Source organism: Leptinotarsa decemlineata, unplaced genomic scaffold (genome assembly GCF_025532065.1).
Source record: "Leptinotarsa decemlineata unplaced genomic scaffold, Ldec_3_MD MMD2_tig00001064_RagTag_RagTag, whole genome shotgun sequence".
Taxonomy (NCBI): Eukaryota; Metazoa; Arthropoda; class Insecta; order Coleoptera; family Chrysomelidae; genus Leptinotarsa; species Leptinotarsa decemlineata.
Genome location: NW_027412558.1, coordinates 1,687,304 through 1,707,228, shown reverse-complemented (window position 1 = coordinate 1,707,228; position 19,925 = coordinate 1,687,304). Strand labels below are relative to the sequence as shown.

The 19,925-nt window shown below is 35.6% G+C and overlaps 1 protein-coding gene across 6 annotated transcripts in view; it reads left to right on the top strand.

Moving 5' to 3' along the window:
* nmo (serine/threonine-protein kinase nemo) overlaps positions 1 to 19,925 on the top strand; it is a 196,389-nt gene that overhangs the window by 122,724 nt on the left and 53,740 nt on the right. Inside the window, exon 1 of one of the 6 annotated variants that reach the window (XM_074175510.1) lies at positions 7,013 to 7,038. The exons of the other annotated variants lie outside the window; for them this stretch is intronic. Coding sequence (XP_074031611.1) covers positions 7,028 to 7,038 — 11 coding nt within the window. The 5' untranslated portion in view covers positions 7,013 to 7,027. Of the gene's footprint in view, positions 1 to 7,012; positions 7,039 to 19,925 lie in introns of those variants that run through there. 6 annotated transcript variants of the gene reach the window in all.

Below are 19,925 nucleotides of genomic sequence, written 5' to 3'. Positions count from 1 at the left end.
CCCCTGGCCGTTCCCCTATCAACCACCTAGGGACGGGCCCGATAGGTAGCCCAACCCACGGGGGAGTAGTACCTTGCTGCATAATAATAGTCTCAGATCAGAAATAAAAATGTTCAATAGATGAAAAGTATTTACTACGAAATTCGATATGTTTGAAGTACAAAGTACACGATAATACGGGGTTTTCTACGAAAATTTGGCACGAATGACGGTTAGCGGGATTCAAAAACTAAAAAGCACAAAAGAGATCTGAGCGAACTGTTCCGTACTATAGAAGAAGATGAAATGAATCATTGCAGTGGTCTCTCGGAGTATGCATGATATTTGTTTGTGTAATGAGAGGACACTAGAAACCAGACATTTTAGTCCGTCATCAGCGGCAAAAGTAAAGACGTGTATTGATAAGTAGTTTTTTGTAAAGAAATTATGCTTTTTGATACATAATTTTCATGAGATCTTCTATTTATATTCTTGAATTTTGCTCTGCCTTCTCAAACAGTTGTGTTCAACGGTTTTTTTCATGTTGAACCTTACCTTTGAAAACATTGCCGATTTTATCGATATCTTTGTCCTGTTTAAACAGACCACACAATACATTTTTGCCAAATTTGAAACTGCATAGGTACGTTAGCGTTTGCGACCAGGTAAAAATAACTTCGACTATGCAGACGTTTCCTTTCATCTTCATTCGTAGGGGGCTATGGAAGTGACCTTGAACGGCGTGGGAAGGTCTCCTGAAATGTGGTATCCTATTTTTATCTATTGATGTGAATCGGTGCCTACATTTAATTTCTCACGTGTGGTTACTATGTCCCACGATTCGTTCTGTTCTTATCAATACAAGAATGAAAATATATTAAGAAAAAAAAACAATAGTGCACCTCAAGGGTCGTCACCTGGTCTAATGCGTTATTTAATCTATTTCACATAATTTTAGTTCGCCTTCAACGATAATCATGATTGTGGTGTCATGAAGAATTTAGTTTAACAAAAAAGAGTTTTTGTAAATATCTCAAAAACTATTGCAAAACTATTGAAAATTTGAAAAAAGATCCTATTGATAGAGTCGTCAGCATTTTTACAGCATTTTTTTATGTTAGAGTTCTGCCAAGTAAATTATGACAAACTCAAGTGAATTCAAAAAAAGAAGTCAAGCAATTTAAGAAAAATCAATCCGAAATGAAGCTTGTGACCAACGTTGTGATCTGGGTCGAATTAAAATCAAGCTTGTAGTAAGTTACTAGTAATAAATAGAGACTAAGTCGGATCCCAAAAGTAAAAAGACAGTCCTTGAACAGCTGGCTAGAATATCAGAGCACCTAGATCCTAGATAACTGCTGTTAAAGATTGTCGAAATCTTGGATCTCATATCAGACGAGTAAAAAGAAGAATATGATTGGTTTCTTGATGGTTCTTAGAGATAGGATTACGATCAGTAGTTGCAAGGTTGATGCATTGAAACCTGGGGTAAGCCCCTATATTTTGTTACTGATAAGATTCATAAATATTCCTATCGAGAAAATCGATGAGAAGTATACAACCTTTTGTCGAATCTTTGACCATCTGATATTTTTTAAACTATCAAAACAAACAGGTTAATCTTATTCATTGGTTTATTGTATTGTTTTATTGAAATGTCTTTTTATGTTAGTCTACAGTAACAAGTGTTGAAAAAGGGCTCATTATTTCTGGAGACTTCGGTAGATGTCGTTCGAATAAGGGCTTTCAATTTGGTAACCCTTTTCAACACCTATAATTAAATCTCTATGCTGACCTATGCCCTTGCCTCCGCAAGTCAAGAGCTAGTCATTCCAACTGGGCACAGTTAATGCTTTCTTGTTCTAAATCAAGAAACGAGTAAGAAAACGGTATAATAATCATGAAAAACTGTTCTCTTATGAAAATTCCTTTTTCAATTTCCTCAGCCTTCTTCTTTGAGGGCAGTTGAGTCCAATAATGCATTCGTAGTGGAGCCTAGCATCACTGACAAATCAAAACAGCGTTGCTGTTGCTACAGTATTGATTGTTATGAAAGAACTAGCTTATCTCAAACTCACGTTAGTAAGTAGTCTCATCCAATCTATGAAATTGTAACTGTGTTGCTAATTTGTTTACAATTTTTTAGTAAGTCCTGAAGAAGGAAATAAACATTTCCGAAAGCTTGACGTAATACCAGTTTTTCTTACTCCCTGGCATCCTCAAAATTGACTGCAACCTCACAAACAGAAATCACATAGTGGTTTCGAAGTTCTATATATATATATATATATATATATATATATATATATATATATATATATATATATATATATATATATATATATATATATATATATATATATATATATATATATATATATGTTTCAGTGTCCAAGAATACAGACTGAATCATCCTTCATCATCGTTATGAATTGTTCTTTCAACATTATAATTTAATGGAAGGATCCCATTTATAATCTCGTACATTCAACTCTTTTGTCGAAACATCGACGACAAAATAGTTATTTGGAAAGGCCCACGTGTTCTCTTTATTCATTCAGACAAAAGGTTTTCAGTGTCGTTTTAATCTGTCTTTGTGCACCGCTGCTATAAATCTGTCACTTAAATTTAACCTTCGGATTTTGAACTCTGGCTAAATATATCTGTACGGTGTTTAAATTTAGGCGACTCGTTGTTTGGATACGAGTTTCGCATGAAATTGCAGTTCCGAATTATGCGAAAACGGAAGATTTCGTTTCAGTATCTAGATCGAAAATAATATTTTGAAGAGAAGGATTTGCCGGCTCGTTTTTGGTTGCAATGGATCTCTCTCTCTCTGTTTAAAAAATCTAATAATAAATAACGTCAAAAATCTAATCATTCACATTCACAACTGTGAAAGTACCAGAATATTATTTGAAGAAAAAAGACAGGTAACAGTGTAAAAACAACTTGAAATAAAAAACATGTTTTTCTCAGACTTAAATTCGTTCATGTTCATTAACATTGTTGTCTTCTTTTATTTACAACTTCTAATAAATATCCTGACTTCACGTGTATCTCAGGTGGCTTATCTCTGTCTGATTGATGGAGTTGATAGGAAGCAGAAGAAATATCCATCATTCTGAAAAATGTAACCGTAGGACCTGACGAATAACTACATCAAACAGCTCCTTTTGTAGATAGGAAGTTTATTTTCATTTACTATCGTCAATGCCCTCTTGGTGCTGAACAGAAAAAGCTACTTTTATTTTTCTCCTTCACCTATAACATTATTGTCATGTTATTGTTATATCCATATATCTCTTGGTCGTTTTGGAGGAAACTTTGGAGAAATATCATCGACACATGTGCATATACCTATTGTGTCAAAATTCTGACAATAACGAATGAATGCATTGAAACTGACTGAAATTAGTGCAAGAATATATTGATTCATACGTTGGACTCTGGTTTCGGGATCGTCAAATCTTAGAGCTGGAAGAATGATAGCAAATCGGCTGGCATGTGTAACACATCTGACTATGTCTTTACCAGAACCATCAGTAGCGAAAATGGGACCATAATCTCCATGGTTGGGCTTGAAGATAACAAGTCCATGAAAGATTCAAATTCAACATCGCAGAGAGTATTGCACGCTTTTCCTGATTCTTCTTTATAAATGGTAAGATTAGCCTATTAGCCTTGAACAGACAATGTGTTACCTCAGGGCTAGTACTAGAGTGCCACCAAGATTTAGCCAAACCTCGGTAGATAATAACATTATCCTGAGGTGGATCAAAGGGCACGACAGGAGTAAAGGTAATCGCATTGCTGAGTCTTTAGCCAAGGAAGCGGCTGGACTAAGAATTTCAGGACCCAGTGATACCTACGGCCACCTTCCTGGAAAGGACAGGATGGACGATGACCTAGGAGGACAACTCCCTTGGAAGAATGTTTAATGGGTCACATGTGGTCTTAGTGCTGTGGGCCTACACTCCCCTCCCTACTCTACAGATACAGACAGAATGATACGATTATTCAATCCTGGACATGTTATGCCAATATTGTGTTTCAAGGAACGTGTGGTTTTGAAGTATCGTGACCATTTATAGCGACTTTTTCCATGAAAATTATTCGAGATAGGAGTGGTATCTGCTTCCTCAAGCTGTGATTTTCCATCGTTGGTTACATTATGCGCGAAATCTTCATCTTCTATTCTAGACTCAGTGGCATCCATGCGGAGCATGGATAATCATTATCTGAGTCTTCACCTCTATATCATATTCTTTTCTATGGTCTTCTATAAACTTTGAAAACAAATAACTAGTCACTAGCGAATATACAAGCGCAAAGAAATTGGGTGGGGAGTGGGAAAAGCCAGGCATGTATTACCTGTATGGAATTTGATTTCCCGTCAATGATTACAAGTTAAAACTGATTTTACCAATAGAAAGCTACATTTTGTTTCCTAAATAATCAGAGATTTCTACAGAAACTGCGATACTATTACCCGAGGTAGCAAAACTTTGACCAAAAAAGTCATTTATTCGGCTTGTATGCGATAAGCGTAAAAAACAATATCTCAGTTACTAAGTATTCTGAATCATAGGTTTTTGGTAATATAATCATCTTATTATGTTCTTCAATATGATATCTCGCTTAGTATATGTCCACTACATCGTAATCTTCTACAGTACATTGGACTGTAATTATAATAGTTTTTTGGTTTTGGAAAAATGTTTGTTAAACGCTATTCACGATTATTGAAGAGTCAAAATGAGTGTTGAAAGAAAATAGTTACTTTTTGATTGAGTCTACACAATGCTTATTCTATAAACTGTGTTTAGACTACGAAATAGTTCTAAAAGAACAAAGAAATTAGTGGAATCCATATCTAATAAAACTTTTTGACTTCCCTCCTCAACTCATTCGAGCTGACGCGTCCGAAGTTATTAAAAAGGAAAAGTTCTGTAAAATTCTTGTAAAAACGCAACTCGAAGAAAGTCGTAATCTAGACCTCGATCCAATTAGAGCAAAGTAATGACTATTATCTCACTCGGCTTTCTGCAATCAATTAAAAATAATACATCGTTCGCCGAAGACGAGAAACTTATTGCGATAACGGTTCATGCTTCCGACGAGACGATGGAAATTGGTAGTTTTCTTCTTCGATGTTGAAAATTTCGTTAAAAACTAATCTCGCTTTAGGCAAGAGTGTTGTTTATCAAATAGTATACTCATTTGATAGAAAGTAAGTGGGTTGTAACGGTGTGGTGGATGAATAATCGTCTCCTGATGATGAAAACTTTTGGGGTGGCAAAAAACAACGAGTCGAGTCGTTCAGTTATCACGCAAATCCCCGTGGCCTCGGATACTTGAACGTTCTAAGTTAAAATACAATATTGGTCAGGAATCCTTATTCCATCTGCCGTTGTTTCCGCTTACAAAAATCTTAATACGTTGTTCACAATTTCTCTACTTTGTCCACTGAGAAGGCATTTTCAAAGACAACAAATAACTAACAGATATCCACACAGAATATTTCCTACACTTACTGAACTAGCATGGCTCTGCCGAACTCTAAAATCCTGATTCGTTCTCCAGCGGGGCAGGCACAAAGTATATGTTCTGCTGTTTCATCATTTTCCAAACAGACGCGACACACACTGTCTTCCGACAGTCCAGGTCTCTGCATAGATGATTCAAATTATAGTGACCTGTAAGAAGGTCTGTTGGACATCGTAGTTCATCCCTACTGTAGTCCAACAACTGTGTGGTATCAAACTTCGAAGGGTGAATAAACGCCTTGGAGTGAACCATTCCTGGAAGATTCAGCCAGATGCCCATAAATCTTCTTGCCATCGAGGTGTTCAATCTTTGTTTGGCAAAGCCTAAAGCGATGATGGACAATATGATCATCGATGTAAGGTATACCTAGAAATACTCATGGGAACTGTTAGATCAGCTTACCTCACTAAGTCCTACCAACTCAAATCACGAGTTTCAACTCAGTCATCTCGAGATAAAGGACCGTGCATCCATCGACGTATGAACATTGAAGGTACAACTTATTGAAGTCCGTATCTGTATGAAAGGAATGAAAGTGGCAATAAAATTGAACCCTGTGGCACCTCTGGAATGAACACAGTGAAGAAAAGTAAGAAAAAAAACTTCGAAATGGTAGTCAATACCATTCCCATCTTTAAGATCTTGTAATCAATGTCATCGAAAACGACATTAATCACTCATTGCATCCAAGTTCAATAACTCCGTAACCTTAAAAGGCATTATGTATTATTTTTCCGTCGACACGGGCGTCATGCAGCTCTTGCCCGTTTAATCGTATTGCGAAATATCATTGAATTGCCAGGGAATAACAAACACGTAGCAGAACCGTTATTTTCCTGTTCGCATAAATTTTCCTCGATTAATAACCGCCATGCGGTACCAAGAGCGGCAAAAAGTGCAGTACTACCGTTTTTCTTTCAAATTGTCGACGCCGCGCCGATTTGTTTGACAGCATGGCTTCCTGCAAGGGAAGTAAAGAAAAACAAAACGGAAACGGATATATCGACGATAGATTCAGGATCAGATCCAGTTGTTTTTGTCGCATAAAATTCCGCTAAGATAAATTTTCTTACGTATAGGAGTGCCAACAAACGTTTGTTTCATGCCGTTTTGTGTTTGTCTCGGAAATTTGGTTGTTTGCAATGTTTTTTATTTTTTTTATCTGTATTTAATCTGTCTGATGGTTTTTGAAATAGTAATATTATCAGCAAGAAAAAATTGATCTAATTACCCATCCAACCTTTTTTCAGAATTATTATTGTTATTAATTGAATAGTAAATGATGAACCGCGCAGGGGTCCTGAAGTCAATTACACTGTAGATTGACAACTGGTGTCGATGTTGATTTGAGATCGATAAGACATCAGTTGGATAAAGCGCTTCTGATTTTTGTAATATCATTCTTTATTCTTCCTTCCGAAGCAACTAGATATTAACGAAATGTTCTTTTTTTCAGGTAAGCCAGAAATCTTATGTCGGGAAAGTGACCTACCATTCTATGAGAAGGGGGTAAGAACATAAAAAAATCATCATCAATATTCATTGAATTTTACATTTCACTATCAAAATAAAAAAAATGGGAATTTCTTTGGGGTATTTGTGGTCTAAGAAATAGATACTGATTATAACGGATGATTTTTTAAAGAGGTATAGGATTTGATTTTCAAAACAACACAAATGATTTCATGCAAATGTTGTCTGAGGCTCCGCTTTAGATTGCCCATGCGCAAGGTCCAATTTTGGCACACTCTCTCTAACATATCGACCGGTATTTTACGTATAAATGCTTCAATAGTGGCTTCCAGGGCGTCAGTCGTTGCTTGTTTTAACCCTGTAGACATGAGCCTTAACATGAACCCACAAGAAATAATCCAAAGGCGTTAAATCACACGATCTAGGCGGCCAATTGACGGGTCCCAAACATGAGATAAACTGTTCACCGAAGGCGGCTTTTAATTGGGCCGTTGTTTCGCGTGCTATGTGGCATGTGGCACTGTCTTGTTTAAACCACATGTCAGGCATGTCTTATTCTTCCATTTTGGGCAACAAAAAGTCGTATCTTATAAGGTTTTACACCCAAATCCTTTCGCAAAATTTTTCACGTAGTGGAGTAACAGAGGCCCAATTGTTGCGAACGGCGGCGAATCGACATTACACGGTCATCACGAACACTGGCGAATACAGCCGCAATATTTTCTTCGGTCCTCACTCTACGTATGCGTGTTGGTGGTTTAATGTCCAATAATGTAAACTGGGTTCGAAATTTAGTCACAAGCTTCCGAATAGCCATAAATTGGAAGGAGTGCACGATGCACTTTCTTCACCGAGCATGAATTTTGATAATAAAACTCAATAATTTGCGTTGTTCGTTCGTAAGTCGATTCATGGTTAAATTATAGACCAAACTGAACAAGTTTGACAATGACACAAGACACGATTCACGCGTTATCTGTCAAAAACATTGTTGCCAAAAAGATACCAGCAAAAAAATCTCTCACTATTAGTATATTGTTTTGTTATATTATTGTTTCAGAATATGAGATTGTAACTGTTTATAGTTAACGTACTGTGATCGTTTTAGTTGTGTTGCTTTATATGAGAAGTTATCGTATATACGAAGTCAATTCTAATGGCATTAAAACTAAATAGTTATCGAACGTCGGCAGTTTCTTTGTATGGCATGGGCGACGTGGTATAACACAAGGTCTAATCATTGTTTTTATGTTGGAGGTTGTATATGTTATTAACTAGTGAATTTATCAGACCCGGTACATAAGTCTTTATTTCATCTTTTAGCTGTTGGGATTGATTTGTTTAGATCAACAACAAACAGTGACGTATATCGAATCTTGTTTAGACGGGAGCATTTTCTGTTTATGCGGACCAAAAAATTCATTCTGTATGCAATACTCGTAATATAAAGTAAATTGATTTTTTCATCATCTACTCACATTAATTTTTGTGTTGATAGGGTTCCAGAAATCGTGTTTCATATACTATTTTTTTTCCGTAACTCAGCTTTTAATATTTCTGGGGGGTACCTCCCCTCACATATGCCACTGATAACAAACACGCCTTTAGTTACTATGTATTTTCACATGGTGACTTCCATTTAGAACGAATCGTACTTGAGACAATCTTATTCAAACAAGATTCGGGAAGAAGAAAAAGTCCGACCATTACTCTGTTATACATGACCTTAACGTCGTGTCGAGCATTTGCTAGTCAAATCACGCGGCCTTCTTCATTTCCGCTGCTGCCTATAGTACGGTGAGTTTGAAGTAAATTAATTTTTCGAAAGGAAACAACAAGAGGATCCTTTGTGAAAATTTCGATTTACGTTGAACTTGAACCAAAGACAAACTTTAAGCTGATAAGAACAATGAATAAATCCTAAACAGACCGCCTCTCTCTATTGAAATACCGTTTTTATATATTTTTATTAAAATAAAACAAGTAAAACAAGTGAATATTCATTGTTTTACCTGGCTCATTCGAATAAAGGTTCCAATGAGGTTGCCCCCCTTGGGACCTTTTTTCAGAGCTCCAATACTCTGAAGGTCATACCGGCATCAATAACCAATGAATACTCACCATTCCCTGCTGTAAGTGATCAAAGGGTTGGAGAATAATATGTCCTGAGCAGACGAAATGACACAAGAGTGACAGTGTTTTGCATTTGTCTGTCGTTTTTTTGACACCTGTCCCAGCAATCTTGTTTCCTGTAATAGTTTGTAAAGGTCCTTTGTTGTTTTCTAATGGACTTCACACTGATTGTGTGAAAACTGATTTCCAGGTTTTCTGGCCGCGGTTGCAAGTTAATATGCCTAATGTATCGTCTACTACTGCGGTTGACATTGATAAAGGTGATATGGTGACGATTTTATTGATGTTCATTGCTTCTTCTTTTCTATTGAAATTATGACAGACTAAATAATAGATTTCTCGGTCTATTCCAATCGACAACTCCGTTCTTTTCGTCTAGCCGATATAAACTTTACCACAGTTACAAGTAAACTCCTCTGAACTCTCGCTGATTTGAGTGGATATCTGCTGCAGTGTGCTGATCTCAGATACTCCGATATTTTCTTCGTTGGTTCAAAGACGGTGTTTTCTTCTTTAGAATTTTACCTATTCGGTTGGTGACACCTTCTATGTATGGGAGATAGACAGTGACTTGGGGTCCTGTCATGTGACTGTCCGTTGACTGCCTTAGTGCGCGCCCCTCGATAATCTTCTAATATATAAAATTCTCATGTCACAGTGTCAGTTTTACCTTTCTATCGCCTACCCCTATTTTTTGAATGGCCATTTCGGTAATTCAATCATTGTTATTCGCGCCACGCGTCTATCGGTGTCACTTCTCACCCAGTAAATAGCACGGAGAAAGGATGAGATCGAAACCGGTCTCCTGTCTCTCTCACGAAATTACCCTTCTCTTAGTGCCTACACAGTTTTTGGTCACTATTATAGTTTATCCAGCGAGCGTAGATACAGTTTGCGGTACCATCGAAGCTATAAATTATCCATGAAAGTTTTTGAACTCATTGGCTTTGCCAGGCATGCCACCGCATAATTTACAACTGAATTTATATCCGCCACGGCTGTGCAACTGCACACGATGAGTCATTGAAAAATTGATGAAAAACGTTGTCGAACCAGCATTTTGAATGGCAAGTTCCGAGGTGAAAATATGTTAATATAACGAATCCCTACCTATCTGGAGATGACCCATTTCATTAGATTGGCATTTGCAGTGACCATTATTAAGTCCCACGGCTAAACAATATCCGTTTGGGTTTTTCGCACTGACAATTAAACATGGAATGCTCTCTAGTGGGGAAACCATCCAGTTTGTTTGTGTTAGCTAAACATGGACTTACAAAAAATATTGTACACCCTATAGCATTGAAGGATTAATCTTATTTATATTTGCTATTGTTCTGATAGAAATAATTTATATGGCGAAACAATGTTTGCCGGGTCAGCTAGTAAACTATAGAAAGAGAAAATAAACTTCACGTCATGTTTCCGTCCTGACATGTTTTTGTCCTATGCCGTCCTCTCGCAGTGAGCCCAGACTACTATAGGATATGCTCACTTTTACTGTACTATAAGTTTTTCCAGTCCACCTTGTCCGACTAGCAGGCAAAGGATGGCCACTGTCATTTCTTTCTTGTTTCTGAAAAGTAAGAAATTGCGTCAAACAGGCGGATGTTTAGTATCTAACTGGTAATGACTCGCTTAATTAACACATATAAATTGCTGGTAATCATAATCAATAAGTCCAGCAAGATGTAGTTTTTCCGTGATTCAGAATCATCTAGTTTTATTCATGACTGGATGAATATTTATCGTTGAAAATGGTTTTGTTCCTTAACCCGATATTTTAGCTCCATGATGTGGTATACAGAGCGTTCAAAAACAAGTCGGATTTTTAAAATAAAGTTGTCCCCACTATCCCTTTGAATTATTGAAACATATCAGAATGAATATCATTTTAAACTTATCATTTCAACCTCTTTCTTTAAAAAATTATTTAAATACTTAAAAAAAAGGAATGAAATAATGCATTCAACATTTAAAGGGATTCGTTTCTATTTCACCATTTGGCAACATCGGTTATACCTAATAAAGGACAATGAATCTGTTACCTGTATGAGACAAACAAAGATGACATATTTCAGAGGCGTGCTGTTCTGTTTACTTATGTTCCGAGTTATTCTGTGATATATGACATTTTGTGCACCTAACCTATCTTCCTCTATATAAATAAATAACAAAACAACTTTTGTTTATGTGGCTTGTGGAGGAGGTATTGAACTATAATTTATATTTTGCCTCAATTGTTGATTTATAAAGATAATTTTCCTTTTTTAAAGTAGAATATCTAGGTACGTATAAATTATTTCAACTTGATATAGGCGCTGTTGCCAGTATGTGAATTATAAACAAATCCCTTTGAAAATTAAAACCCAACATTTGAAACATCAATTTGAATACTTTCCGAAGTGAATTTGAAAAACTCATGAATTAAACTCAACTCAATTTTGTTCAAACTTGCATTTGCTGTAATAACCCAAATTGAGAAACATTCCCCATTGACTGGATAGTAAAAAATTCGACAACGCTAATTTACGAACGAAGATTATTGCGAACAACGACGCACCCGACTTGTGACGTCAGCAACCATTGAGAAAGCTATTTAATGTGACGTGAAATCAGTTGATCTTCAAGTGAGGATTTTGCCGTATGTTAATTTTTGTCTGAAGGATATATTGTATCCTTGTGATGAAAAATGTAAGGGTTTTATTGGTATTTAACCAGTTCATTATCGATGCTGTTAGGCAAACGTCGTAGGCAAACAAAACCCTTATAACTTAAACGTGTGGGCTGGATTCACTACAAAATGCTATCAACTAATGATAGAGAATGATCCTGTCTATATTAAAGAATAAGTGATGTTTCAATGATATTTGGGTCAAAACTCTTCCTCACAATTCTGACGTGTTTTTTTCATTTTTTTGGTACCAATTTATGCCTTGCGGTTCGTTTTGATTGTACAGGGGACCATCCTGTTTATTATTTTTCAATTGAACAAGGCAAGAAGCAATATGCTCAAAATGTTGGGCAATGTGCTATTTTTTTAGTGATTCGCCTGGAGGAACCGTTGTTGATCCACCGTATATGTTCATTACCAGCAAAATTGAACAATTATGAATGAGGAGTATAGCTGTAAAAGTAAAAACCGTACACTTTCGTTTCGTTAATACTCAGTCTAATTCATTACGGAAGAAATTGACATACTTTTCATTTAATTGCTCAAGTCAGAGCCAAAATTTATGTTTATTTCCTTTTTTTTTCATACTTTCCTGAATTTATCCATAATTCACATACCTGTTCAACGGTCGTATTATTGCCTGAAAGTGATTTTTGTGGATACTATGTAGTTTTATTGATTGTTTATTGCAACAGTGGCTAAAGATTGAAAAATATATGTTTTGTAAGGCTGCTTTCACTTTGAATAGGTCACACTGTATGATACTTCATAGCATATATCATAAAGCTACGGATAGATAAATGCCCGTTGGGCCGTTTGTGAGGACGTTTTAAAACAATATTTTTTATGGACGTTTGAAACGATTTTAGTGTACTTTGAATTGTATATCATCACCATCATACTGAATAGAGTAGCTACAAGAATCTACAAAGGAAACCATTCTTGCAACCATTTTTGCATTTGACGTTTCATCAACGTTTTTGTGAAAGAAGCAGTTGAAAAAACTTGAAATGATTTCATTGTGCTTCGAATTGTATATCGTCACCATCATACTGAATAGAGAAGCTACAAGAAGCTACAAAGGAAACCATTTTTTAAAAATCTTGCATTGGACGATGCATCGACATTTTTGTGGAAAAAGCAGTTGAACAACTTTGAAACAATTTTAGTGTACTTTGAATTGTTTATCATCACCATCGTACTGAATAGAGTAGCTACTAGAAGCTACAAAGGAAACCATTTTTGCATTTGACGTTTCATCAACGTTTTTGTGAAAAAAGCAGTTGAAAAACCTTGAAATGATTTCATTGTGCTTCGAATTGTATATCGTCACCATCATACTGAATAGAGAAGCTACAAGAAGCTGCAAAGGAAACCATTTTTTAAACCAATCTTACATTGGACGATGCATCGACATTTTTGTGGAAAAAGCAGTTGAAAAACCTTGAAACGATTTTAGTGTACTTTGAATTGTTTATCATCACCATCGTACTGAATAGAGGAGTTACAAGAAGCTACAAAAAAAACATTTTTGCAACCTTTTTGCATTCGAAATTGCACTGACGTTTTTGTGGAAAGAGTTAAAAAACCTTAAAATGATTACATTATGCTTCGAATTGCATATCGTCAACATCATACTGAATAGAAGAGCTACAAGAAGTTACAAAGGAAACCATTTTTGAAACCAATCTTGCATTGGACGATGCATTGAAATTTTTGTGGAAAAAACAGTTGAAAAATCTTGAAACGATTTTAGTGTACTTTAAATTGTATATCATCACCATCATACTGAATAGAGGAGTTACAGGAAACCACAAAGGAAACCCTTTTTACAACCATTTTTGCATTCGACGTTGCATCAACGTTTTTGTGGAAAAATCAGTTGAAAAACCTTGAAATTTCATTGTGCTACGAATTGTATATCGTCACCATCATACTGAATAGAAAAGCTACAAGAAGCTACAAAGGAAAACATTTTTGCAACCATTTTGGCATTCGACGTTGCATAGAAGTTTTTGTGGAAAAAGCAGTTGAAAAACTTTGAAACTTTGAATTGTATATCGTCGCCATCATACTGAATAGAGGAGCTACAAGAAGCTACAAAGAAAACCATTTTTAACCATTTTTGAAACCATTCTTGCATTTGAGGTTTTTGTGGAAAAATCAGTTGAAAAACCTTGACATGATTTTATTGTGCTTCGAATTGTATATCGTCACCATCATACTGAATAGAGAAGCTACAAGCAGCTACAAAGGAAACCATTTTCAACCATTTTTGAAACCATTCTTGCATTTGAGGTTTTTATGGAAAAATCAGTTGAAAAACCTTGACATGATTTTATTGTGCTTCGAATTGTATATCGTCACCATCATACTGAATAGAGAAGCTACAAGAAGCTACAAAGGAAAACATTTTTGCAACCATTTTGGCATTCGACGTTGCATAGAAGTTTTTGTGGAAGAAGCAGTTGAAAAACTTTGAAACTTTGAATTGTTTATCGTCGCCATCATACTGAATAGAGGAGCTATAAGAAGCTACAAAGGAAATCATTTTCAACCATTTTTGAAACCATTCTTGCATTTGAGGTTTTTATGGAAAAATCAGTTGAAAAACCTTGACATGATTTTATTGTGCTTCGAATTGTATATCGTCACCATCATTCTGAATAGAGAAGCTACAAGAAGCTACAAAGGAAAACATTTTTGCAACCATTTTGGCATTCGACGTTGCATAGAAGTTTTTGTGGAAAAAGCAGTTAAAAAACTTTGAAACTTTGAATTGTATATCGTCGCCATCATACTGAATAGAGGAGCTACAAGAAGCTACAAAGGAAACCATTTTCAACCATTTCTGAAACCATTCTTGCATTTGAGGTTTTAATGGAAAAATCAGTTGAAAAACCTTGACATGATTTTATTGTGCTTCGAATTGTATATCGTCACCATCATTCTGAATAGAGAAGCTACAAGAAGCTACAAAGGAAAACATGTTCGCAACCATTTTGGCATTTGACGTTGCATAGAAGTTTTTGTGGAAGAAGCAGTTGAAAAACTTTGAAACTTTGAATTGTTTATTGTCGCCATCATACTGAATAGAGGAGCTATAAGAAGCTACAAAGGAAACCATTTTTGTATTCTGGGCAGCTCAATTTCAACCTAAATCCAATGTAATCCAATAATTTCGTCGTCGTGACCGCGAAAATGATAATTTTGCAATAGCTGTCATCTTTATTAAACAAATACCCAAATTATTTATATCAACAAAACTTGTGTGGCTATTTTTCTGTAGTAACAATAGATTTTATATCTCTTTACTCACAGGTGAATTACCTGAAAGCCGGAATCGAGCTACAAAAGAAAATTCCTAACATTCATCCAGGGCCGAATAGTCCACACAAAAACTCTTATAGGTATTGTCGTGTCAATCAGAGCGTCGTCTAATAATTCTCGAAGGCTTATAGTAACCTTCTGAAACCCTGTTTGAACGTCGTCGAGCAAAACCGATTCTTCTGACAACTACGGCCGTTCTCATTCTCATTTGCCTGATCCCTTCAAGCACGTCTAATGTCGAACACAGGTCCGTTCGAACAAAAGTTGTACAGGTAGTTCAACTTTTGTGTGAACCAGATTATAGTCTGGGTCGGGGCTTCACTAGATCACTGATAGTTGAAGTTTTCATTGAACGTATCCCCCATGTTTTTCTTTCTTCTAACGGTACTTTTTCCATACACTAGAACTAATGCAATGTTTTTTACTTCAAGTTTTACGATGATGACTGAGTCACAGTCGAAATCTTCACGTGAACGGTTTTTTAATTCCATAATTGAAATCAAAACGTTCAATAAAAGTATAACAGACTCTGTATATGGAAGATATTCTAAAGAAAACAAAGATTCACTTAACATTCAATGGAAAAATATAACCATTTCCTAGTAAAAAAATACTAAGTAAGTGCGATATCTGTCCTTTCAAAAACGCCATCTATGGGATCGCCAGAGAACTCAATCGTCGAATACCAAAAGATGGGCGAGGCTCCCTGAGGCGGTTAGTTACAAAGCCAAGTTTCGACATCGACCGTCTACGAGATTCGTTCTCTTGCCTTTCACCGCAAGGCAACTAGCTGAAAACCAGATTCGCATTTGTGATTCAGCCTAGCACCACTGATGAGACCTATGGCAGGTCGAAACAACGTCTGCGATTTTATTGTACTCTGAATTGTATAACATCATCATCATACTGAATAGAGGAGCTATAAGAAGCTACAAAGGAAACCATTTTTGCAACCATTTTTAAATACAGGTTATAATTGACTATAAGTGTATATAATTGGTTATATGTAACCAATTATAAGCTCTACAATAAAGATATAATTGAAGCACAGATAAATTGCTCTGTTGAAAGGTGTATAGCTGAAGTTTACTAAAAAAAATGTGACAATAATAATAAAAAAGGTTCAAAAATGGGGCCTTGAGACGCCAACGTTTCACGTTATTCCTATTATAAACACCACTCGTAGGCCATAACTGTCTACAATTGTAGCCTATAATTGGTTATAAGTTGCGGTCTAAAATATGTTTCTATCATAAACATCAATTATAGGCTATGCTCTAGGCTCTAAAATCAAGATATGATTGAAACACAGATATATTTCTTTGTTGAGAGTTGTATAGCTCAAAATTTTCAAAAAAATGTTACAATTTTTTTTTCTATTATAAACGTCAATCATAGGTCATTATTGTCTATAATTGTAGCCTATAATTAGTTAAAGGTCACGGTCTAGACTCTATAACCAAGATGTAACGGAAGAACAAATGAATTTCTCTGTTGCATAGTTGAAGTTTTTCCAAATAATTGTTGTGACAATAATGATGAAGAAAGACTACAAATGGAGCCGTGAGATGCCCATGTTTCATTTTTTTCTGTTTTAAACGTCAATTATAGGCTATAATTGTCTATAATTGTAGCCTATAATGAGTTATATGTAGGCAATTATAAGCTACGATCTAGACTCTATAAGCAAAATATGATTGTAGCACAGATAAATTTCTCTGTTGATAGTTGAACAATTGAAGTTTTTTGACAATAATAATAAAAAAGGACCAAAAATGGAGTCTTGAGAGATATGATTGAAGCACAGATATATTGCTTTGTTGAGAGTTGTAGAGCTGACAATTTTTAAAAAAATGTTACAATAATAATACAGAAGAACCAATTTTTTTCTATTATAAACGCCAATCATAGGTCATTATTGTCTATAATTGTAGCCTTCAATTAGTTATAGGTCACGGTCTAGACTCTATAACCAAGATGTAACGGAAGAACAAATGAATTTCTCTGTTCCATAGTTGAAGTTTTTTTAAATAATTGTGACAATAATGATGGAGAAAGACTAAAAATGGAGCCGTGAGATGCCCATGTTTCATGTTTTTTCTATTTTAAACGTCAAGTATAGGCTATAATTGTAGCCTATAGTTAGTTATAGGTAGGCAATTATATAAGCTACGATCTAGACTCTATAAGCAGAATATGATTGTAGCACAGATAAATTGACCATATCAATAAAGAAGGACCAAAAATGGAGCCTTGAGAGTATCTTGAAATTATCTGAGATTATCTGCTTCTGCAAAGCAGAAGCAGTAACCAGTCTTGAAAATGATATCTGAGATGAAGACGAAACGTCGACACTTGGTGAATGAAACACAACGGATAAACACCTGGAAAAGCAACTTGAAATTAGGTAGGAAGGAATGGAATTACTGGTTTTTCAGTCAAAAGAAGCTTCAATTTACTAACAAACCTACTGCATTTTTATAATATGTCGAGTCTTAATATTAGGACTTCTTCAGGACTATAAAATAGTCATAGTAGAAAAGAGGTCTGGAAGTAAATTAAGAAAATGTACAAAATATTGTGCAATATGACAAGCGTTATTGACATTATGATTGTCATTCTCATGGTTGCAAGTAGCCTGGTGTTGAATCATGAATATAGTTCTGTTTTCAACTTGATTACTGAAAAATAGAAGAAACAAACTGTTTGGAACAGGGCCCTTGTTGCTACAAAACATTGCCGTTTCTACACTTTCAAAAGCATCTGAAATTGTGTGATTGTAAAATCACGTAACTCTTTTAATTAAACCTATTAAACCACATTTAAAATTACAATTATGCAGCAATTGTTCAATTATCTAAAATTAATTCGAGACTAATTAATCAGGCAAAGTAAAAACTCTCTGGGATTCATATTTACCTAACTAATGATTCTGTTTTTTGTCTCTCTTTTAAAATCTATCATATGGCATTTGTGAGACTTTATAATCAGGCCCAATGATGTACACGGAGTTTTGATCATTATTCCACTCCTATTCTCCAAATCAAGCTAGCTGAAATCTACATTTCTGGAACAGTGTGTTCTTTGAACTGATATCCAGAAGATCTGTCAGTTTGACCAACATACTTCGGAACTGTCGGAAGTATGTCTGTCATGTCATCTTTTTCTTATATTTCGTGGCGGTTTTACAATTTAGGGTCGCTTTTGCAAAATCATTCAGTTATACCAGTATACAACTTACACAGTATCTAGTGACCAATGAAGCGGTGTTATTTCCAATTCACTGTCTTTTTGATGGATTGGTAAGCTCCCCAGAGTGTTTTTTGATTGAATCAAAAATTGAAATATCTTTTTCCCAAAATAAGTGACGAATCAGTAACAGACCAGAAATTTCACTTAAATCTCGGACTATATCGACGAAGACCTCTACGAACAAAAGTTGTACAGGTAGTTGGGTTATTTGAAGACGGTAAAGTTAGCAGGTAAAGCAACTTGTCGGTCGAGTAGACACCTGCGATAGTTTGTCAGCGTTCAGGGTCTTCGTCCGAATTTTTTTCCGTTGACTCAACGGTGGGTGTTAACATAAGTTTTAGATTCCGATCTTGGAGTTCACTTCTTTCTTACGAGTATGAGGTATGCCCGGAAACTAACAGAAATTTACCTTTTTTCTTCAAAATGGTCGTCATTGAATATTATGCCAGCGCTTCTTCCAACACTCGGAACATTTCTCAAAGTTAATCTTTGGGATAGCTTTTAGCTATTTCAGCGATGGGTTCTTAAGTGTCATCAATGTTTGTGAAACGACGGCCCTTCAAGGTGGTTTTCTTCATTTATGGAAAAACGGAAAAAATCACATGGGGCCATTTCTGGCGAATATGGAGGCTGAATTGAAATTAGGTATTGAGAATAGGTGGAAATGCAGCTGCAGCTGTTTTTGAACTGTTTAGCGACATGAACATTCCAGAAGTGTCGAAGACTGAATTTTCTTTCAGGAAAAAGCCACAAACCACAGTGGTCTTCAAAGCTAACATAACCCATGTCATCAGTCAAATTCAGGCTCTATATATCCTAACATTCTCTTCTGATAATACTTCTTATTTCATTCAGTGAACATTTCACATTATGTATTAGCTACTTACTACAGAAGTCTTTCTACGGCAACATCCCTCGAAATATCTCAGACTCGAATCCCATCTAAAAATTGATATATTTATCATATACAGTGCCAACGAACCGGCATTCCTGCTGATAAGTTCCGATTCTATAACCTAACATAAACATTTCCTTTCCTCTTTCTGTCATTTGTATACTTGAATCTGCTTCCAGCCTTCCGGCAAGCAACCATCCAAGAAAAAAAACTACCAAAACGAACGGTCTATAAATATCCACGGATAATATATCGTTAACAAGCCCTATTGTGATAGGAGCATAATGGCCGATCTGAGATAGGCATTTACATAAATTTCTTTCAATTTCACGTTATTGTAATCTGTCTTGTGGCTTCGATAAGGTAAGAAGCGGTGGAAGATGATGTTACGAATGGATTACGAGTGGTAGGGGCTTGTATCTCGTATGAGATAAAATGTAGATATGATCGAATAATTGTTAGCTTAGATTCAGTGTGAGAATGAGTTTACAATTAAGTGATAATATAATCAACTATCAACATAGACGTTCCTCATGGATCTGTACTGGGGCCGTTACTTTTTTTTTTGTGTAATTCTTGTTGAATCTAAGATATATCGTCCTTACAGATAGTAAATATTTTCAACAGTTACATACGATT